At 36.2% G+C, this 24885-nt stretch overlaps 1 protein-coding gene across 1 annotated transcript; it reads left to right on the top strand.

Moving 5' to 3' along the window:
- Nucleotides 1-1006: 1006 nt before the first annotated feature.
- Nucleotides 1007-24247, top strand: EDNRA (endothelin receptor type A). The gene is made up of 7 exons (XM_053460721.1): nucleotides 1007-1390; nucleotides 12175-12302; nucleotides 17142-17340; nucleotides 21135-21287; nucleotides 21987-22120; nucleotides 22345-22453; nucleotides 23512-24247. The coding sequence occupies exons 1-7, from the start codon at nucleotides 1007-1009 to the stop codon at nucleotides 23647-23649; spliced, it is 1245 nt and encodes a 414-aa protein (XP_053316696.1). The 3' UTR covers nucleotides 23650-24247.
- Nucleotides 24248-24885: the final 638 nt, after the last annotated feature.

Genomic DNA, 24885 nt, shown 5'->3' with positions numbered 1-24885 from the left:
CTCTAACCACTTCATCTGGGAAGCTGTTCTCCTCATACAAGAGCCTTTAAAGTAAATTAAGTGAGATATTATGCACTTCAGTAAATAGATCGCATATGATGAGAACTGAACCCCTTGCATGTACAAGTGTTCCTTGCTTTCAATATTTATGAATTGTTGGAGCTTTGAAGCTTTGAGATACTGAAAGGCTTGATTGTATGTCTTGTGTTAGACTTGTCTTTGAATAGAACATCCACTTTCCAAACGGGATATCTTTCAGAAAACCAGAGATAATATATCTGAAAGTGAGTCCTTGTGTAATCTCTCCGGTTAGAGGTGTTGAAAATGTATTGCAGGGTTATTCTTGAGCAGCCTGGACTGGTAAAGTGCAGATAATGGAACCAAAGACTAAACTGGTCTTGATTATTTCTTTTATTTTTTTTTGCTCTTAGTGGAGCAATAATCAATCTTTCAGACAATCCCCACCACATTTGTTCTCTATTTGTAGCTTTAGGTTTCTTATCTGTTTGAGACAAGCTCACACTGCTCAGCTTTCATACCCATTTTTTTTTTACCAAATCATTTGGTGCTATATAGTTAAAATGCATTGTAAATGTACATCTGAAATTTTGTTTATCGTAGCTTAAGACACCGGATATTAGATATTTGGTAAAAGTGCTGAATTCACAACATCCTCCTAATGAATGCAAGCCAGCAGCCTAGTGGATTCTGATTAACTCTTATAGTGCGGGATAGTTTTCTCACCAAGGCAGCTACAGTATCCATTTCCTAAGCCATGCAATTGTAAACCATAACCAAAGTCACTCTTTCTGTTGACAAGCTGATACAAAAATGACAATAAACAAAATGACAGAAAAGAATGAAAACAAATTGAAAACAAGTGTCTTTTTTGAATCTTACATAGTACAGGAAAAGCGCTTATATGCAACATATATATTTACATTTTGTTTTTCTTGCAGGTAACCGGTTTATTTTAGAAGAACGGTAACATTTCAAAAGTTCCAAGATGGGGACTGCCATTCTGAGGCTCACAGTGATGTTTGTACTAATTGGCCTTGCTATCAGCAACACTGTTGGGGAATACCTCCAAAACCAGACTGATGTCAATAATGAATTCACAACGATGAACAAGAGTTATCCTATGCCTCCGAGAAGGTCAAACAGATCAGATCTGTGCCCAGAAAGGACCAAGATCAGTCATGTTTTCAAATACATTAACACGGTGTTATCTTGTGCTATTTTCATCGTTGGAATGGTCGGGAATGCAACTCTGCTTAGGATAATTTATAAGAACAAGTGCATGAGGAATGGACCTAATGCTCTGATAGCAAGTCTGGCTTTGGGGGACCTTATCTACATTGTCATTGACATCCCGATAGTTGTGTTTAAGGTAAGAAACAAAAAAGCATTTTCTTTCTTTTTTTGCTGGTTCTTTATCAATGAGTTTTGTGTTTCTGTCTGATAGAAGCATCGAGAGAAATATTCCACTTAGTGCTCTCTCTAATACAACCTTCATCCTCATAAAAATGACTGGTGCTTTGTTCTCAAAGTATTACTAAAACAGACATAAAAATTCATACAATGGTCCTGAAAAGGTAAATTATTTTTTATTTGGCTGTAAAGGTGCTTATTCAAATTCAAAAATATCCGAATCATGAACAGAACATAGTAATTACAGATACTAACTAAAAAATGTAATACTAACTAAATGTAATAAAGAGTGTATGTGTCATATAAATCTACTTTTTTGTGTACATCACTTGGACCAGCCATTCTGGCTTCCTGCTTCCTGTTTCCATGATTACCCCCCCCCCCATTGGCTAATTGAGTGACACTCCAGTTGGCTATCTCTGAAGCTACAAAAGAGATAGATCCAGGTGGGAACAGGTTGATCCATTAGGATTATTCACATTAGCCATGACAGCTAGATTAAAATGGCAAATCCACCCAGGGGTCATGTATGACAACTTCTTTGTCCTGCCACACATTAACATCCTCAGTGAATACAACTTTTACAATTTATTTTATTGTCGATCTTTAATGTCATTGTCAACCCCCAAAAATATGGAGCACACATACTTCATGTAATAAATGTAACGCTGTATGTTAAGTGCGGGCTGTGTTTATGGATGGTTTTTAAGGGTGTATCAACATATCTCCTTTTTGATTGGATGGATGGCAACATTTTTTTATTTTTGTTTTATGTATAACGCCCCTTTCCCAGAAAGTTGTCTCATTTTATAAATAAAAGTCAATGGTTTAAAGTTCATTTCATTAGTTATTTCGGGATATTGTTCTCCACAGTTGAACCATGGCCCTGTGAGATCCAACGGATAGTAGATCACTGAGAAATGTCATTTCATTTTTTATTTAATTGTTGTAGATGGGACAAACACATCAAACATTATCCTAAAGCGTACATCAAAGAGCACATCAAAGATAATGGTGACATTTATAGGGCTATAGCTTAAAATAAAAAATATGAGGTCTGCCCTGAATTAATGCTGCCATAAATAAATTCTTTTGTAGTATTAACCATCCCATGTTCTAACTTTAGGTAAACAATGCATTGTAAGCAGTACTGGGGGGTTTTCACTGATTTTCAATATACCATTGAGATCCAAATTTTCTGAAATTTGATAAGATGAGAATTACAATCTGTCTTTATTGTGAAGGTAACTCAGCATTTACTTCTGAGCGGTTAGTTTGCCTTAACTGTTCGACAGCCCCAGGGAACAGTTTCAGAGATTAACCTTCTCCTAGAAAATGATGATGAAAAGGTTGGCTTTAATATGCCTTTAACGTATGCTCTGTTTGCCAGAGAAGCCTATGAAGTTTAAAAGGATACTGTAATTAGCTGGGTACGCGCTTCAGAAGCATGAGACAAAATGATGGGTTACTATTATTTAACAGTCCAGTTGTTACAATCATTGCAGATATGAACTTCTAATTAAACCCGTTATAGCCTTGTTTTAATATATATATATATATATATATATATATGGGAGATATTTGAGAGTTGATTTACTTAATAGGCTGCAGTGCTCAATGATGTTTAGGCGAAAAAGCACAGCTAAAGAAACCCCTTAGATGACAAGGGTAATATAGATGTCCGAATGTCAGTACATATTCTGGATAGGTATTGTAGTTGGTTTAGTGCTATGCAGTTTTGTGGCACACAAAGGATTACATAGAAGATAAGACAGACTTAATGATTTGAATCTGATTTGAAGTGTCCAGAATGTGAATGCCGAATCTCCGGAATAAAACACTGTGTTCTTTTGTAAATTGTATTCTTCTTAAAAGAATAATATCACGATGTTCAGTTGCGGCATGATTTAGATTATAAAAATTCAATCCCATCTGTGTGTATTACAAAACATGCCTTAATATGACCGGTCACACAGGTCACATCTGCATTAGGTTAAACATCACCTCTAAAACATATGGAGAGCATTTTCACCGGCTATCAGCTGTAACGGCAAATACTGGTTTAGTCCCCTTCCCTCTGTGTTTTTTCCATTTAAAACATTGGGCATTTAATCAATTTCCTACCCAACTGATTTAATACAAAGTTAAATGAATATCCCCCCCCCCCGGCCTGCATCTACATGTTTGTAAATAATGTTTGGACACTTTCTTACAAAATCAGAAACGAGCATTACAAACATTTCTGCAACTTATTCAGTCCCTTGTATAAAACTGAATTAAATGAATATATTCACTATTCAAAGTTGTTGCTCCAATTCATGATGAAGTTTTCGACCTCAAAAGATTTTAAAAACCCCAGATTTGACCACATTCTGCATTATTCCCTGCATTTCAGAGCTACTTTTTTGGTCATAATTATAGAAGAAAAACTGAACAACAGGCCAGGGAACGAGGAGGCTCTTCTGTCCCGTTCAGCAATTCTCTGAGCATAACTGCTGCCCTTTAATCAATGCTCTCCTAGTCGATGATGGCTGGGCCTTACCCTTAGGGGGTAAATAGAGCCCTAGACATTCCTTGTCCACTTCCCCTTGGAACAATTCTTTGGATATCCATGATTAAGTAGTTTGAAAACAGAAAAAAAACATCCAGCTATGTTAGGGAGAGATAAAATGGTATGAAGGAACGGTGCAGCGGTGAGCAATGATACAAGACGTGTAAACTCAGCATACATAAACTGCATGATTATAAAGCGTAGAAGTAGAAAGGATCAGCACCTTAGCCTAAAGTGGTGGAATATTTTGTAGGGTATCATCTGTTAATGAGAACATTCGAAAGGGTTCTGCTGGGCTGTGGACACCTTACTCTTTGGCTATTATAGTGCATTTAGCGTGTGAGCACAGAATTCTGGATTTTAACTTTCCTTATTTTCAACCGTTCCAACCACAGTTCCATGTTTTTAAAACTGAGTTTGCGTCCCTGAACACTGTTTGAGTGAGATCCAAGCAGCATTGAGTACACAGTATTATCCGTTCGAGTCTCTGCTTTCAGTAGTAAACAATCCTAATTTGGAGAACATGTTCTCAAGGCTAAAATATTCTGTAGCCTTTTTTCGCTTCTGAACCCTTTCCAGATCCATAAAGTCGCTCTGGCAAACTAAAATAAAATAGCATATGTAAAAAAAGCTATTTTTTGATAAATCTTGTACCCCCTCCATATATCGAGTTAATTGTATATTTGTACTTACAATTCCTTCTTCATTGACATTTCCCTCATTCTCGACATAATCTCTCTTTCCTGTTCACCCCATGAGAAATCCAACTACATGTTTATTTGAATTCATTCTTTAAATAACGTGGCTGTTTTTCTGGGAATTATTATTTATTTGTGGTTGTTCTGTGGAATGCCTCTTATAAATAATTGCTGAATGTGATACCTGTAGTGTGTGTGTGAAACTCTATGAGACGAAAACAGCAAATTAGCAGAGAAAAATAATTTGAAAACATATATTCCATATACAGAGGTAGCATTGTATAGAGAAGACCACAGCACACAGTCTCTTCAGTTGATGATATGACTGTAAGGCTTTGAAGGCAAGCAGTAATGAATGCATCATACCCGGCACTCCAATGTCCTATTCAACTAAAGTTTATCTTTGTGACCTATCCCTATGTCTTGTGTGCCTTTCATCTATGAGAGCCTGCATTGTTCAAGGCAGAAGAAATGAATATTGCAAGTAGCTTTGAGAGAATGGCTTTCCTTCCCAAGTGCCTACTTACATGTCCCTCAGGTTACATAGACCATGCCTCGCTGCGGTAAGGAGATGAATGGGTTGGGAGGAATGCAGTTTTATACACATCTATTGACATATGAAGCTCAGTGATGGATAATACACTTAAGTCATTTAAATAGTATACAAATAATATGAATAATTAAATTTAAGAAGTATTTTAATCCAACTAAAAAATTTTTTATATGTGTCATGCATTGAAAATATCTGACTTTATTAAACTACAGACTATCAAGGCGGATGAAATGCAGTAAACTAATATCTAAAACTCTCATAACCTTATACATTGCCCTGGTATGTTTTAAACCCATAGTTGTTTTTACCGTTAATTCAGATGGAAGCAGCTACAACCCTCCAAGAATAACAGTACTTTACATCATCCCACTTTACTGGCTCTCTAACTGCTAAGCAACAGTACAAATGCATAGCTGATCTTATTATTATTATTACTATTACTACTGTTTTGAAATAGATTATATATATATATATATATATATATAGTTGGTACCTTGTTAGACATAGGAACGAAGAGATGGGTAAAATGAAGTTACCTTTTTTGGCTGAGTAGATTTAGAGCGCAAGCTTTCGAGACCTCTCAGGTCTCTTTCTCAGACATATTATACATAATTTAAAGAGATCTCGAAAGCTTGCACTCTAAATCTACTCTGTGAGCCAATAAAGATATCAACTTGACTCTACTTGACTCCTGAGATGTCACAGTAATAATTGGTGGTGATTTGGAGGTATTCTTGTGGCCTTGAACAGATTACAAGCTAGATTCCATAAAATGTATATTAGTGTAAATTTAATTAGAAAGTATACATATTCAAAGCGAGACAATCTAGCATGTAGACAATGCTATACTGTACTTTCATACTATGTTTAGTGAATAACGTCTTCTAATTTCTATCATATTGAATATTTCAGTTTTTTAAAACATGATTTTTTTATTGTAGCTTCGAAGCCATGCATTTTAAAAGTTAGCATAAACGTTACAAAATAACAAACTAGTCATGAGCAAGAACATTTCTGTTAGTATTTGTTCACCAAACCATTATTTGTGGTAAGATGAAAACCGTTACCTCTCCACGTTAACAATGCATTACTAAGGGCCATCTTAACCAGATGCCTTTCGCTAGAAGGGCTGAATGAGACCTGCGTGGTTCACAAGATCAGACCTTGCAAGCCCCCTATGCTCACATTTTCCTAGAAGCCTTGATTCCTAGAAAGCAAAGGACTTTGCTCAACCCCTTTGATATTCAGAAAGCTAAAGTTGTCACAGCTGCTGCTTTCATCATATTGATTGCACGTTCATCAGATAGTAGCGATTTACTTATGAGCTGACATGTATAACACAGAATAAAGGGGAAGCCTCCAAAGATTGCTAATGTGCAACACCCATAAATCGCATGGCAGGGTACATGGGGTTGAACTCCAAATGGCCTCGATGGCCGTAGAATTTAGAGACTCTGAAGACACAAAACATATGCTGGCTGCCACAGATTGGCATGTGAGTAAGTATATGTATATATATATATATCATAGTATATTGCACTACCCTTATTGCTAACGATAAAGCTATCTAAGAAATTTCAACTGTTTTTATGGAAGGAGGAAAAACTCACAGATAAAACTGTGTTGTTTGGAGTACCTGCACCAAAAATATTTTTTGTTGAGACTGTCTATGAATACATTTCCTATAACTGCATATAAATGAATGTCATTTTGGCTCCAAATACTCTTCCTTAGTTATAATCACCATGTTCTTCATGGAATTAGCATAATGGCTTAAAGGGGAACTTTAGCCTTCACTGCCTTTAGCCAAATCATTATAATGTATTTATCAAATTCCCAAAAGCTTGTCCTTTGGTGGATGACACGTTATTTGATTTAGAGATATTTAGTTTAAAATAAAGGGACTGTTTTACAACTAGGAAGCAGAGGTCTGTAGCAAAATACAAACATCAAATCATAATAATTTTTGAAATCTAACATCTACATTTATTATTAAACTATTTGACCATACTATGGGTTACATTAAAAGTAAACAGGATAATTAAAGCGTTTAATGAGACTGTCCTTTTAAATCCAAGACATCCCTGAAACTGATATCTGTCTGCTATAAAGCAGGTAGGGTATGTGTACTGCGCAGCTGGGAAGGAATAACAGCCATGCAAAGACCCTGAGACCAGTAGTCCTTGTTCCCATTGCGTGTGTGCACAATACACAAAATGAAAGGGTAATGCAATCTTTGTTAATAGTTTCCTTTTAACTGGGACACGAAGTCAAACAGTTTCCTATGTTTCTAAGCTGTTCCTCTGTTCCAAGCAACAGTTATTTGTATTGGGCTGTTTTTGATCATGACTGAGAGATGTTTTAGATAAATTAATGTGTTTTAGGCTGTCTGCTGTTCTTTCATATTCTTTAATCATTTTACAGACTCAGGATATTATGACTTTAAACTTCCGCTCTAAACCTCTTTACATCAAGACCACTACACAAAGATGGAAGGGCTTGTTCTATCACAGTTTAGCAATGTGCATATTGGTTCCATTAGACAACAGCAAAATAGTCTCTCCCTCCTTAAAAGTTGTTCTCAGAAAATATTTTCAAATACACTCCTAAGGTTATAAGTAGAACTGCTGTAAAACATTTAAAAAACCCCATAAAACACAAAATGAAGCCTTCTGGTAATGGTCCAAAACCTGCAAATCAGAGCCGCTCAGGTGCTGGTAATTCTATGAATTGTTTTCTAATGCTGTGTTCAGCTACAAACTGTTAAATTCAACAGCGTAGGTGGAAGAGCCTTTAGGTCACTTGAAGTGTTACTCTAGCAGCAAATGAGTAAGAACTGGAATCCTGAGTTTCACTCCTGTGTCTCACTTACAGTTAGAAAGGAGGGTTCTCTGGAAAGTAGCACACATGAGAGGTAACGTTCTTAGGTATTTTAATGATGAGCTGACATCATGAGGGTAATTTATGATCCCTGCTAGATCCCTATGTCCATACCTGGGAACTTCTGGGCTCCGGCTACCTGGAGCCTTCCCTTGCGGGACGCGGCCAGCACTGCCCACTGATGTCAGTGAGCGGTCCCGTGACATCGGTGGGAGTTCCCCCTGACGTCGGTGGGAGTTCTCCCTGACATCGGTGTGAGGTCTCCCTGACGTCAGTGGGAGTTCCCGCTGATGGCAGTAGGAAACACCCTCATTTAACGGGAAAGTGGGTGGGGAGTGGAGCATGTCAAGACCCTGCTCCCACGACCCGAAGAGTTCCCAGGTATGCCTATGTCACAAGTGTACACCAGTGTGAGCCAAAGGCCCTTCTAGAAGCTGGGTCCCATGCAAGCATGCATCTCTCTGCCTAATGTATCGGTTTGTCTTAGTCAGGCAATTCTCGTCTTGTCATACCCTTTGAATATATGTATTGTAAGAAGCGATGCATAAATTTATCTAAATAAAAGCTAATAATAATAATACAGCTTTTCTACATTTGTCCCCCGGATGGCAGCCTCAGGGTTTGCTGTTGTGTTAGTATTACTAGCTAGTTAGTTACTAATAGTTGTATCGCCAACAACCAGCATTCTACCTTTTGAAGTGTTTAAAGTATATTTTGACCTGGACCTAAGTATGTACCAGTGTATCACATAGTAATAGTTGTAGCTTCCCTCATTTCTTTATTTTTCAGTATCCTCATTTGAATATTCCCAGAATCGAAACAGATTTAGAAAGGAGTTTTGCAGTATGTCGGACTTCTTTGCATATGCTACTTGTGTCCAAACATCCTTAAGTGAACCCTGCTTGCTTAAATACTATTAATCTCTCTTAAGAATTGCAACACTCTTTGGCCCGATGTCCAACAACTGTAACTCTTTGTAACAGAATTGCATTTTTAGTCATTAAGTGTCCCCAGGAGTATGTCCAGAAAGTCCTGTGTATACAAGCTATTGCTAGAGGTTCATTCTCATCTCCTACACATGGTCTATATTCAACGGTGATTTAAACTGCATTATGTACCTCTATTCTTTTTGCAACATAAGCTATTTACCCACCTAAGGTAGGAAAAGCTCGGTTTTCATTTTAATTGCAAACCTCACTGACGATTGTGTAAATAATGCATTTAGATTTAGATTACACACAGTCATGTTGCCTTCTTATATCAGGAAAATTCAATGGATTGCTAAAATTCAGCAGTCAATATTAGTACTTTAGAAGTGGAATTTGGATTCTTATAATTCAGAAAAGATTTTGTTTTCTGGATTAGTATGAAATTCTACATTCTTGTCTTGTTGAGCCACTTGGATTGCTTCTCGTATGAGACTTAACATAATCAGGTGCTTATCTGTAAGAGAGCCTGTTTTTATTTTCCAAAAAATGACATCATCTACCTCATAGGCAAGCTCTATATATACACTTTCATGTAAGAATAATTATGCTTTAGGTGGAACTGTCCCTTTAATTATTTTTTATTATCTTTGGCAAATTACTGAATACAGCTGTCAAAAAGGGTGCGAGAAGTATGTACATTTATAGTTCTCGTAAAGGCATCATAAATTATAAAATACAATTGTGGCGTAATTCTAGCTCAGAATACAGTACCACACCGCAACTTCCTATGACATCATATCAATGTCCATTGTGTTTGTAAGTAACGTATATATGTAATAATAGTACATTTTATGTCCAAAGTTCTTAATTGTATTAAATCAAAGCAAATATTACAACACTACCACCTATGATAAGTCTGCCGTCCTTAGAACCCCAGGATTTGTTTTCATTATTTGCCCATGGTTTACAAAAAAAAACAAGATAAAATAGCTAAGCATTGTACAGAAATACAAACGAATTACCTTTCCAAAAAAAAACAAGTTGTTTATCAAATGCTGCTGTGTATTCTATATAAAAGTTTAGAATAACTGAACTACGTTGTCTAAGAAAATACTTTTTCCCCAGAAAACTGTGGCACATGGTTTCATTACTTACAGTGGAATGTAGAAAGTAGTATTTGTATAATATACCAGTCAGTGGGGACTTGTTGATAAAGTCATTGGTACAGGCCATAGGTTAGGGCATAGAGTTAAAGAGGTTAAAAGGTTGATGGGAGAATTTTTTTTCAGCTTCCTTCTCACCCCCAATAGAGGATCTGAATGAAATAAACTATGCTGAAGAATAGCTAAAATAAATAAATAATAGACATTTGGGCAAAGAAAAAAAAACCGACCCCAAAAAAGTTACAATAATTATGAAGAAATAACACTAGGTCTAAGAAAGCAAGAGTACCAAAATTTCACTATAGCATTTGTACATTATAGACCTAGCCAGCCACACTAAATGCTAAGTCTATGAATTCAATATTTTGACATAAAAATTGTATTATGAAAAATAGTTGTTTGTGTAACTGTTTGCTAAAGAAAAACTTTCTTCTAAATATCTCTGATAACGTGCTCAGTGTCACAAGAGGAGTAATAAATAATGAAATAATAAAAGTAACATAATAATACAGCTGATGTGAGTAAGTTTCTTAGCTGTAGTGACCTGTACACTGTTACTGGTCTAAACTAATAATTTTGAGGTTACTGGTAGAAAGAACCTCTCAAAATGTAAAAATATATTTATTTTATTTATTCTTAATTATTTCTTTGTGTTACTCCGAATTAAAATTCTGAATTGCTTTTGTTTTCCTGCTTCACCAACCATCGACTGATTACTATACCCAGGGTAGGCTACTTAGAACCGGGGGTAGTGGCTTCATGAGGGAGCCAGGCAAGCCACTCTTGGAGGCAGGCTAGGTGGGTATAGGTTGGAGCTACCAACTCATAGGACAGGGCTAGACCCAGTTAGCTTTAAATGAGGGAGAATAGGAAATTGAGTATGGAGTATGCATGGCACCTCACCCCTGCCTGGAGAAAAAGGAGACTAACCAAGAGACCGTGGAAAGCAGCACTTCACCTGGAGATTCTGGTTCAAACCCAGAGGGATTTGTCCCGAGCAATGTCATAAAGACCTACTATATGTATGTGCTATAACTCATTCCAGAACCATGACATTTTAGGCTTAATGTTGCTGTTGTATATAATTAACATGTCTATAGACAATTCTGCTTTTATTCCCATATTTACCATAATTCTAAGATCTTGGACAAAAAATAAACACTACACGGCATTAAAATCTTAATACCAACCACAAACTGAAAATAACTTCCTGACCACAAATACCACAGGCATTTTAAATGCGGAAGAAATGCGAACTTCGCAATCAATGTAAACGGATGATCCGTATTTGTAGCATGGCATTTGATTTTGGCTATATTGCCACGTTTAATCCTTATAACAGATACCTAATACATTAAATTGCACACAGTTAATCACCACCAAATATTGGACTGTACTTGCAGTAAAGTGGGACGTAGTTGCTATAAATCCAGGGAAATAATTGTTTGCCTGCGTCCATTACATCATTGAACTACAGCAGCAGGTTAGTAAAATCATCAAGGATATGGATACTAAAGGGCCCACTGTAACATGCTGAATTGGCTCTTAGGAGGAAGAATGTGTGCATAATAAATCACAGAATGACCTTGAAAATGCATTAGGTACATTCCACGCCATTTGTTTCTCCATTACATAGTTGCATTACTTCCTGATGACATTAGCTCTTATGACTACCTTCAAACATAATTTAGCCTTAGTATTGTATATCTAAATGAAAATTGTATTGACTTGTGTATATGTAACGATTAACAAATATGTAATATATATGTCACACAGAATTTGGAAAGCAATGGTTCATTTGTTATTATTATTTTTAAGTAGTATAAGTTGAGCAGCACTGTCCTTTACAATATGCCCTTTACATATATTTCACATTATTCCAATAATGTATGTGATTCCATGTTTCATACAAAAGCGTGGCATCAAACTTATGCTCTGTGTATAATATATATATATTTTTCTTCTATAGCTCCTTGCTCAACGGTGGCCTTTTGATCAATATCCACTGGGTGAATTCCTATGCAAACTTGTTCCTTTCATTCAGAAGGCCTCAGTTGGAATCACTGTCCTCAATTTGTGTGCCTTGAGTGTGGACAGGTATGATTTTAATATTTTTTTTATCACTCACATTAAAGTTTTTAGCATAGTAATTGCATTTGTTTATACCTATAGCATATGTTCTTGTTTTTCAGTAAATAAAATGGCAAAATGTGCCAAAACTAGCATATTACTTGCTGCCCCAGATATTTCTTCCATCTTTACAAAGATTACCTCTAGTGGTACTGCTCTACTAGTAAAGAGGTGCAGTAACTTAAAGTGGGAGAATATATTAAAAGAGAGAATTTAAAGGAAAACAATAGCCAATGTATAGATTTTGTAATCTATATACACGTTTACTGTACTAAAGCATAACATTTGGGATACAAAGGCAACAGAATGTCAACCATATGTAATAAGCAACAATTTGAAATTAAACATTTACATACTGTACATGTTAAGTGTCATTTTGAAACAAGGGGCCGAAAATGCCAACGTTTTCCACATCCTCATTATTTACCTCTTTTTGTTGAGCTAAAATTAAGATCAGACTTGACATAGTTCCTTAGGTGTTGCCGATCAAGAAACTCACGGAGAGGTAGATAATCTGGAGTCAATCAGTAGATCTAGTTGGAAAACCTTTTTTTACGCACAGTTTATAGTTTAACGTGGATTGCACACATAGCTATTATTTCTACCATTTATGGTTCTGAAGTAACACATTTTCTCTTGTTTTATGAATTATAAGAGAACTTGCTCCTCCCTTACGATTTCATCCCACAGATATCTGGATGATTCCCATTAAATTCATATCACATGTCTTTTTTCCTCCAGATGTGTCAGGATAATAAGATGTCATAGTGTGTTTTCCTTTATTGCGTATTCTGGAGAGGATTCAAAATGAGTTTTATGAAATAACGATAGAACATGTTTTAACCAGAACACATCCGACCATCTGTTAACACTCAGACAACAACTTCTAACATGAATTTCAAGAGCACATAAACACGAACAAGGATGATCTGGCAGTGAGACATGCATAATGGCATTGAGAAAGGATTACCTGGTGCCATGGTATTGCCTAATCCCTTTTCCTTACATATTTCATTTTTTAACATGCTAACTTTACACATACAATAATTAGAAGTACTATAACAGGATCTCACAAACATAAAATTGCAGCCTGTATAAATGTTCCATAATGTAGGCTACCTTAATATTATACATTTTGTGTAATAAGAGTTGTAGATTTTTTTTACATACACATTTCTGATTATAATAATATCCCACACAAAAAAAAATCCAGTAGATATAGTTTGTCTAAGAAATTAGAATAGGTTTGGACACTTATAAAGTGAATAAAAAGAATAAAAATATGAAATAGTTTCAGAAACTAAATTTTAACTGATTTTGACTGATCTTGTTTAAAGAGTAAAAATCAAATCAGACCAGGGAGGGAAACATCTGAGGAAACATATGTGACTTTTCTCTGCTGCTCATATGAACATCTGGTTGTAAAATGCGTATTCCGTTAATGGATACATTTTTTTAAAGAGTAGCGAGAAAATATACGCGCAGCTCCTCACTAATAATTGTTAGCTTTCTGTTTAACTGGATTGAGAAAGTTACTGGTGGTGTAATAGATCAAGAGTCTAGGCATTTCTGGGCATTTTCTACATTCCCAGTTTCCATAGGCACAAACAATACAGATTATGTGGGTGATGCCTGACATATGGGCAAAACAAAACAGTATAGGGGCAAAAAATCCACAGCTTGTTTTTAGCAATGTCCACGTCTTACATTGAGCTACAAATATAAACGGCACTCAAGGCGGGATGAAATTTAGCCACGGACATTGTGGGATATTACATTTGAATGCTTTACTTCCCAAAGGTATGTACAGGTCAAAAGAAAGCAGGGGATCTGAAAAATAGAGATATGTGTCTCAATCAAACCATTTGATCACTCCATGCAAACTAGTCATGTGGCTATTTTTAAGTAATGAAGTTTGTGCTGGTCCACAAGAGAGCAAAACCATTAAAAAAACAAGAATTTAAAATGGGCACCAATAATTATGTAATTCTTCAGATTTAGCTAATAATGCATCATTCTGTTGTAGGAAAGCATCATCTGCATGTAAGCAGTTAGTCTGAACCCTACATAAGTCTTTGCTCCTTGGAATTTTATTTTTCTTTTATCAAATTAATGATTCTTAGAGCCGCTTCCCATCCTCTTAAGTCAGTTTGGATCCGCTGCTCATAGTTGGTTCCGATCTGTGAACAATCAGTAACGACTGTTAAGTTAGAGCTTAGTAACTTAGTAACAGAGCATTTACTCAGACTGGAATCTCATATATTTTTCAAGCTTGGTAGTTCAGATTAATGTGTGCTACTACAGTATTTGGGTGCTTTCAGCAGCTAGAGGTTAATATGCTGTTCAGTTACTATACCATAGAAACACAGATTTTGATGGCCATAAAAAGCCATACAGCCCAGTCTACCCATTTTTTTTTTACCTACCATAAAAACAAAAATATTTTTATATTATCTAACCTACCACCCCTCAAGATTGTAAGCTTGCGAGCCGGGCTCTCTCCACCTAATGTATCGGTTTGTCTTAGTCTGTCAGTTCTCGTCATACCCCTTGAACATATGTATTGTATTAAGCGCTGCGTAAATTGTTGGCGCTATATAAATAACAGATAATAATAATAACACAAACCTTATTATACACCTTCCAAGTAATAGATGTCTGGCACCTGGACTGGTAGGTGCCAAAGGCGGTGTGTCAACCTCAACCTCAACCTCAACCACTTCTGCAGGTCCTTCTGTTCATTCATTAATATAGCAGTCTATGATCCAATTGGCCCTTCTAGCCCTCCCTTCCTGAATCAGTATTTTCTTTTATAGCTTTATGCACACAGCATGCTTTCCTGAATTCTTTTTCTGTGCCTGCATATGTTTTCTAATTTTCACCTCGCACCGATCCGTATAGTAAAAGAAAGAACCATACGCAAGAGCTGCTTTAGACTGTAAATAATCACTAAATTAGTCTAGTTATTCGCCTTTTAAACCGCTATATTTATGAAAAGGAAAACATAAAAATGAAAGTAGCCACAACAAGCTATCACTTGTAATATTCCGCTCTTAAATTGCTACATTGAAATGATTTGCTATTGCTACAAAAGGCAATAATACATTTGGTTTTAGGAAAGCTAGGATACAGCTGACAAGTTTGTTTCAGATGATACACTGCAGGTTTCCAGACTTGAACTTGGTCCGTCTGAGTAGAGGCTTTTCAGCTCCAGTGAGTTTATAAACAGGGATGGCTGTAATAAGAATTTGACTCATGTCCACAGAAAGACTGGGAGTAATACTTAATTGGGAAATGCTGCTCTTCAGCTCAAGTCTGACGGGTAGACTATAACCTCATAGCAACTAAGAGAAACTCTCCCGTAAACAAGTCACATTCCTCTCTTTTCGCTGGCAAACTCTCTCTAAAAGCAGCAAGGCAAATGGGAAAACTCTTTGTATTTAATAAAACATAGGAAATGTGTCTGGATATACCGGTAGTTGTAAAGCCCAAACCTGCCCTTTCGTTCCGCTAACATGTGCTCTCATCCTGGTGCAGAAGACTAATCCATGGAATGGTTCTTCTAAATGGACTAGTTGATACTTCTTACCAGAGTTGGGTCCATATTGTGATATCTTCATCCGAAACTCTATTTCTTTTAGGCTAGACGATGGTTAAGATGAATGGCAAGCTATTTTTATTTGTTCTTGTCTCAGTTGAGAGAAACAAGCATGTTAATGTCCACTGCCAGCTAAACCGATAGATTTCATTCATATGACCAAATTCTGGAAAATAAATATAGTAATCTGTCAGTGAAGCTGTTTGTCCGTGGTAAATACATTACTTGTTTAAAAGCCTTGTCGGTTCAGAACATCTAAGGAATAATAATTGCGTTTTACATGCATAGTGTCAACTGCCTGAAAGTAGATACTATAAAGAATCCGAACCCAACAACATGTCTTTCAGCACTACATTAGCCAGACTGGATTTTTGGAAGGAAGTATGTGGTTTTCAAACATTTGCACAAAATTGACAGCCACATTCACAAGCTATTTGTAACAAACACAACAAAAATTCCAAACATGAATGTTCTGCATCTACTCAACTCACAGCATTATTATCTTTATAATTTATATAGTGCAGACAATTTACACAGCACTTCTTACAGTACTTACATTCAAAGGGAATGACAAAACTAGAATTTTCCAACTAAAACAATCCGATATATTAGGTAAAGCTTGCACTCTAGAGGGCATCTTTCTTTTCTTAAAGGGGTACTCCAACCAAAGTGTATTACATCAATTGTATCTTTCATATATTTTTTAGACAGTTGAATTTGTCATCTGTGTGCTCTATACCTCTTATTTAGTACAATCCTCTAAAGATTGACTCCTTATCATGCAACTATGTGGCATACACACAATACAAAGGAACCTCTGAGTTATGATAGTCTAGAGGAATGGACTTTATTGCCATAGAGAATCAGCTCAGTGACAAGTATGAGTAGGGAAAGTCACTCAGAACATTTCACAACAACCTACAATGGTGACCTACAGAACTATACATAAAAGACGTTATTGGGGACAAAAAGGACCTAAACCCACTATGTTTCAATGCCAAACTATATTTATTTTTCTACAAGTCTCTGCCCTTGCTAATGTCCTCTGCTACTAAGAAGCATACCATCCTGTTTGCTAAATTCTCTTCCATTGTTTCACTCCTGAAGATGGAAAAAGTGCCCTATACATTTAGGAAAACAAATAATTGTATAACAAAAAAAGTTGTATTTATGTGAATATCTATAATTTGGCCATTTCTCTTTTACAGGTACAGAGCAGTAGCATCCTGGAGCAGGGTGCAAGGTAATGGAATCCCTCTTATCACCGCCATCGAGATTATATCAATTTGGGTTCTATCCTTTGTCCTGGCAGTCCCTGAAGCGGTTGGGTTTGTTATGATACCTTTCGAGTACCGCGGTGAGCAGTTTCGGACATGTATGTTCAATGCTACAACTCCTTTTATGGTGGTATGTATCATTTATTACAGCCTACACTTTTATTGTGCTGTGCATTGATTAATATTTACGGAAATGTATATAGAAATTAAATAACTAATGTTAAACTGTAGGTAATATCACATCAATTTGAAACACTTCAACCTCTATCTTTTGTTATTATGTACGCTTATCAAATCAATAAAAAATATGAATCAAATATATAATATAATAGTTTTTCCCATACAATAAAACTAAACAATACAGGATGGTGAGCATTCCCAGAACAGAAATGCATTTAATCCTCATAATGTTCTCTTTATAAGAAAAATAAGATGAAAGGTTGTTAGCCTTCTGAACATTTACAGTTGTTTCTTTTCCTAAGCCCACAAAGAATAAGACAATTAAAAATTGACTTTCAAGTCCAATTTATTGGCAGCGATTTAGAACAAAGCATAATTAGAAAGTTGAAAGGATGGTTTTAAACTTTGACAGTGCTGACATAATTCACCTTGTGGTTCACTGTTGGCCTGATGAAGGCTAAATCACCTTTGCTTGATTGCAAAAATAGTGAAAAAGGGTAGGTGTTAAACAAAAAAAACATGGTCTGTATAATAAATGTCAGCTTTCAACCAAGTGCACGCTGCAATTAAGAAAAAAAAAACAGTACGCATATTAGTTGGAAAGTATATTATCTCAATATTCTTTTAAACAATGAAGTCATATGCCAAAGCACTCCTTACAGTTAAATACTTTACTTCTGTACTTTTAGTGTGGCAGAAAAAAACACTTCTACAAAATGTCCCCATTTTTGGCATGCAGACTATGTCAGTCTCATATTACATGGGGACTTATGCTCTTGTCTACTATAGCTTTGTTGCATGTGGTAGCCATTCTTAGCCTCTGATTCTAGCTACCGTGAGCTAGAATGTCCATCATATCCATCCAGATATTGAATAATGATGACTAACATGGCTCACTCTACATTTCTAACACACCTAGGAACAAAGATGACCCCATACACATTAAATAATAATAAATACTACCGTGTTTCCCCGATAGTAAGACACCCCCGATTGTAAGACGTATCGGGAGTTTAAGAGGGGTCAGCTAATATAAGCCGTACCCCGAAAGTAAGACATATGTCTTACTTTCGGGGAAACACGGGGGATTTGCCTCCAGTGACGTGCGGTACAAAGAGTGGGGCTGGGGGTGCGGGCCGCACCCTGGGGGGGGGTGCCAGGCCAGTGCCCTCCCCCTCCGACTGAAAAGACGGCGCCGTTTTGATCAGTCTGCCGACAGGTGTCACTGGCTCTGTGTCCTCCCGGAAAAAGGTCAGTGCTGGTCATACAGAGAGAGACCAAGGAGGGGGAGGGGGGTGTGAAGAGATTCTCTGCAGCTCTTATTGTAACCGCAAGATGCAGCTGAGGAGGACTACAAGTCCCAACATACCGGGCTGTGTGGGCTTACAGTTCTCCTCTGCTGGAGCAGCAATAATGTTTTCCGTGGTCCATCAGGACCATGGACAACATACAAAACACGCTGTGTGGGATACTGTATGGGGCTGTAACCTTATGGGAGACTGTGATACGGAACCACAAGCAGTGCTTATACCATATGTTTTATATTTTAGCCCCTAGACATGAGCGCTTCCGGTTCGACAATTTTTTCCCAATATAAGACATACCCCGAAAGTAAGACATAGTGGGGCTTTTAGGGATAAAAAGAAAGTAAGACACTGTCTTACTTTCGGGGAAACACGGTAATAATTACTTTATGGGAGGATATTGGCAAAACAAGCATGGTATAGACAGAGATCAGTTGAAGTTAGCTATACAACTGATATATATATATATATATATATATATATATATATATCAAGCCATACATTCTCATTTCACTCCTAAAGTGCCATTAAAAATACTGAGCTGTAAGCATATACTAATGAAGTCCTTTAGTAAAAGTATATAGCAACGTGTACGTACACAGTTATATAGAATTAGAGTTTTTCCCATAATTTGTGGTTAAACATTTTGTCTAGTAGACTTATCTCCAAACATGCTTCATAATCATATTCACAGATTTAAAATAAAAATGCTACAAAATGGTTTGTTTGTAAGCTTCTCAAAAATGCTAAAATGCTGTTCATCTTTTGAAATTAAAATATAAATAAAATATTAAAGAAGCAAATTTAAATAACAATAAGATTCCCCACATATACACAAAATACACCATATGCTATATAAAACTTTTTTTTCCCAGCATGGGATCCAAATATATGACTTGGTTTAGTTTTCTACATTTTGCAATGTTTACGGGAATCATTTATTTCATGATGTTAAAAAAGGTTCTCATTACTTGGTTGTTGTTTTTTTCTCATTACTTGTTATAGCATAAGGCAATGTACGTAGCGCTCAGTGTGTCCAACACAGACCTAAAACAAACCCTATAACGCAACTTTCTTAGAATGATTCATTCACTTCTCATGCTAAACGATGGGAAGATTAAATATCTTTAAACAACCAACAGTGATAGAATAAGCCAGCTGACCATCTTTACTGGAGCTCAGGTACAGACTGCCAAGAAAATGGTATTTATCTCTCAGACATCTTTGTGCTAAACCTTGGACAGATCGTAAGGAATATCATAGTGCAAAGGGAAATTTCATTTAAATACGCTCTTCCTGTTGTAAACTGTTTCCATCTGGACCTGCGGGGCAAACAAAAGCACTTTTCTTTCCCTTCGGTCGAATGCTGATGTAAGATGAGAGGCACACAGTGTTTGTTGCCCATATTTAATCAGTCACAGGCTCTCTGCACAGACACATTTGTTTAAGTTATGGAGTATGCGTGGGTCTACAAAGTATGTTAGCCTTTTACCAATATCTGTCCCAATTGTTTTCTTTATTTGCTGAACTACAACTTGATGCGTGGCCAGACGCTGGCTAGTGGTTTTGGTTCAAACGGGGCCACTTGTTTGTAAATTAGTCATAATTCAATAATAAATGAAGTTTCGTAAATGGTAAGCGTTTGAAAGCCAGGCTGTTGAAAGTACCAAGGCACCGGTTTCCAGGACCATCTTGAGTCGTACTGTATAATACTGCTGAAGTTACAATGCATTGTTTGTTTCCCCGAGATTTCTTCCCTTTTATGCCTGTAGGGGATTTTTAAGAGGTTCCCTGGGGACCTGAATCACTATGTGTAAAGAGCATACTAAGAAGCTTACATGACAGGCCTCTTTAACTTAATTAAGCATGTGTGATCTTTTGACCTCTTTTCTTGCTTGGAGGACAAGTCTAGCCTAATTCAGCACACTTATATCTTCTATGAAGAATTAGTGCTCCTTACCTACAATTTAACTAATATTCAATCTTTAAGAGAAGGGGTACTTTTTTCTTGTTTGATACTTGTTCTGAGAGCTAATGCTCGCTGATTTAGGGCATTTTGATCTTGCTGACACATTTAGCTAGCAGATGTACCGACAATGAGATGATATTTTTTATTTTCTAACCTACCACCTATGGCATGTTTGGTATATACAGATATAGTATATGTATGCTCATCTAAAAGAGAAATATGCCATCCCACACACCAGTAAATGGCACTTCTTGTTTGGTTAGAGCCAGGTTTGCAGTATATGTGTGTGATCGGATAGTCATAGTCTTAGGTTACGCCATTTGTTTCTATGCAGTACCTAGAAATATGGTATAGAGGTAAATTAAAATCCATGGTCCTTACATAAACCAATTTAACAACTAATACATGTTTTCTGTTCTGAGGAATACTCAGGAAATGAATATAAAAATGCATTTTTTTTTCTCCTTCTAGTTTTACAAAAATGCGAAAGATTGGTGGCTGTTCGGCTTTTATTTCTGTGTGCCATTGGCATGCACAGGCGTGTTTTACACACTGATGACTTGTGAAATGCTTCATCAGAGGAAAGGAAGCCTTCGGATAGCCCTCAGTGAACACCTGAAACAGGTAACTATGGACGTGGCTTATTATGACAATGAAAGTTCCAAGTTAAAGAAGAAATAAAGGTTTTTAAACCAGGATCTCTATGACCTAGTAGAACTAGCTTACTCTTATGGACCATGGTCCAGACAATGCATATGTTTCACACTGAAACTGTTAATTTAAGCCAAAGTTTGTGTTCAGCGATCGCTGGATTCCCTAAGGAGAGGTTTACAAACACTTATAAAATAACGAGACAGGGATGTTGTACAAAGCAGACATCGCACAGGCATCTTTTGCCAAAGCATTGAAAGAAAATCAAATAAAAGTCTAATGTGATTAAGATGCACTTGAGAAATCCTAATGAATATTACAAATACGCTTTAATGGAGCAATACAAAGTGCCAAAAGGTGCTTCATAGAAATATAAGTCAAACCTTAGCACAATGAAGAGGGCCTACAGAGGGTCTAATGCTTCCTTGCTGCATTTACATTCTACTCTGTGCAAAATAAGACCTTGGGGATCATTGGTGGTCTGCAGACTACTTTAACTTACAATGGGATTTTATGTATATAGAGAATTTATGGAGCAGATACTCAATGGTGCAATGAACATTCTGTATGAGACATATAGGACAACTGACACATAATTGTAGAAGAGAACAAAAATTGACATGTGTTATGTCTGTTTAGTATTTAATATCTCTATCTGATATCTTCGCACAGCGCCGTGAAGTAGCAAAGACTGTTTTCTGCCTGGTCGTGATATTTGCCCTTTGCTGGTTCCCTCTGCACTTGAGTCGGATAATTAAGAAAACTGTTTACAACGAGCTGGATGTTGGGAGGTGTGAACTGCTCAGGTAAATTGCATGCATATCTAAAGTACATTATATATTTATTTAGACAAATAATCAGCAACATGCTGAATGCAAATGAGTGAACATGTGTCTGCACAGAAACTATATATTCAAATTGTAATACTGTAGCTTAAAAGGTGAATATTCAAAAAATAATTTTTCAATTCAGGAGTTATACAAAACTGTTATACATGCTTATAACACATGTTTTTTTGTTTAATGTTTAGTTTTCTGTTGGTGATGGATTTCATCAGTATCAACCTGGCAGCATTAAACTCCTGTATAAATCCAATAGCGCTCTATTTTGTCAGCAAGAAATTCAAAAACTGTTTCCAGGTAAGAAAATCATTTTTCAGTATCAGTAAAATATGCTTGACTGTAATAACTTAACAAATGTTCTGGCATAATGCCTCTAATAGCGCTCAAGAAATATCTATTTAAGGAAGAGAATCAAAGTACAGTATCTGTGTTGCTCTTTGAAAAGCTTGCTTCTGCTTCCACAGAATATACAATAAGTGAAGGGACACAGTACGGGATAATAGCAAATCCGGGTTTGTTTTTCAAACTTGAACTATAAACATCTATTAATTATGTGATAGAATAATATATAATAAATAAATAAGGATTATTTTTTATGTTGCAAATTGTGCAAACTCCTACCACACATTTAGTTTATTCTGACTATAAGGATTCAAAGTCATTTTAACAAAACATTCCTGTTTGTACAAACATGAACTAATTTAATTCCACTTATTTTTGAATAAGCTGCCCCTTTGTGTGAATTACTTTGCCCTCCAGACCAAATTAAGATTGTAAATTAAGATTGTAATAATCCTCGACATCAATTGCGGCCAGTGACCCCTGTCACATTCTTGAGTCTTGTGAACTTTGGCCAACCCATTGTCTGATTACAGATAAGGGGAATGTGGCTGGCAGGTAAATTAACTTTTGTCATATGTGACCATTAATAAATAATTAAGGTTTAATGACGTCTCCATTAAAAATATGTAAACGATCATACTTGGAAAAAGTAAGCCATTAAATATATTTGTATACTCTAATTAATATATACATATAAGTAAAAAATGTTTAAGAAATGGAAGCTATATATAAATGAAAATATTGGTTTTCAGTACCATTTATGTTACTTATCAGGAGATTCTGAGAACATTTTACATTAATAAAATTTACCTCAGAGGGGTTAGTGGATTAGAGGGATCCAGCAGAAGTCGTAGAAGTTAATACCATGAATGGGATAGACATACTATGAAACCATGTTTATGAGAATTATTGTACAGTATCTTAATCCAGTCTATTTTCTAATGTTAACAAATCTCGTTGTACATTCTATTGCCATTGATACCTGTTAAAACACTCATTAATTTTAATTTCAGTCGTGCCTCTGCTGCTGTTGCCAGTCCAAACCCCACATAAACACAGCTCCGATGAATGTAACAAGCATCCAATGGAAGAACCATGACCAAAATTACTATATCGCTGACAGAAGCATCCACAAGGACAGCCTCAACTAGCCGCGCCCTTGAACTGTTACAACGTGCTGAACCATTATGACCTAAAATCAATATTGACTACTTCCTACACAACATCCATTAAGGGTTCCCTTCGGATAAAGGAAGGAACTGGCTGTAATGGTTGTTTTACCTGCATTCCAATTCAGAGAGATGTCCTGGCTGGATTTGCTGATTACCAGAACTCCAAAATCTTTCTTTATTGGCTGTAATACAGCCTTTAACTTTGAATACAACTGGACCAGTAATGTTCTAGGAGTCTTTGGAACAGCATCTCATCACCAATTTAATTTTCTGTTTCTGAGCTCAATAATGTTTTGACATATAACACATCCAGGGCTCACTCGCGCCAGATTGTCAGAATGTCTTTGAAAGCATCCCGCAGGCCCTGCTAATAAGCCAGTTGTGTAGGGCTTAAAAAATACATCAGTATTTGTAATTATAATATAAAACGATGGTTACTTTGTATAGAAATGTTTTTATTTAACACTTTATCTTTTAAAATTATATTTTTGGAATCATAACGGAACGTGATATTGTATTATTGCATGTGTTGTGCTAACATTTTCCAGTGCAGATAAAATGTTAGACATACAATGTGCATTTCATAGCACTTCGTTATTGTACGCATTACTTTAAATGGATAAACGCATGCTTACAAGGCCCAATAAAGTATTAATGCACAAGAGGATGTCACTTAGAGACAAATCATTCGCAATGCCACATATAAAATCAAATTGGACATTTTAAACCAAGTATCAGAAATAATGCATTCACTGATATGTGAAATTCACAAAATGTGTGTTTTTCTTATTTATCTTAGAGGCACATAAGTAATCACAGTAGAAAGATCTCTGCTTTCAGTGCAGTAAACAACAAATCCAGTTCAAAGTGGAAAAATTCTAACCATATGGTATTCGGTAACTTTGCCTGTAAGGTTGTCTCCAATGCATAAACACATTCTCAGTATTGAATTATACATGTTTACAGAGGTTGGTACATAGAAACATGCAGTAGGCTGGGGGGTTTTGTACTATTAAAATTAGTGAGATTAACTACATACCTCTTTAAAGGAGCCAGTTGCTCTAAGAATATATAATAACTCTGCTAGCTTTTTCTTTCATAAGCAAAGGAATAAGAATAAATATTATTAACAAAGTATTATCAACGTAAATGTGCAACATTGCTCTGTACATAATCAAATTAAGTTTGATCAAGAGTGCCTCGTGATCTGTTGCA

Source organism: Spea bombifrons, chromosome 1 (assembly GCF_027358695.1).
Source record: "Spea bombifrons isolate aSpeBom1 chromosome 1, aSpeBom1.2.pri, whole genome shotgun sequence".
NCBI lineage: Eukaryota > Metazoa > Chordata > Amphibia > Anura > Pelobatidae > Spea > Spea bombifrons.
This window is presented reverse-complemented; position numbering and strand designations above follow the sequence as displayed.

Bases quoted from the DNA above. Each gene is read 5' to 3' on its own strand.
- EDNRA (XM_053460721.1), top strand. From the start codon at position 1,007: ATGGGGACTGCCATTCTGAGGCTCACAGTGATGTTTGTACTAATTGGC. The intron at 1,391-12,174 runs GTAAGAAACAAA...TTTCTTCTATAG, and splicing joins TCCCGATAGTTGTGTTTAAG to CTCCTTGCTCAACGGTGGCC. The intron at 22,454-23,511 runs GTAAGAAAATCA...TTTTAATTTCAG, and splicing joins AATTCAAAAACTGTTTCCAG to TCGTGCCTCTGCTGCTGTTG.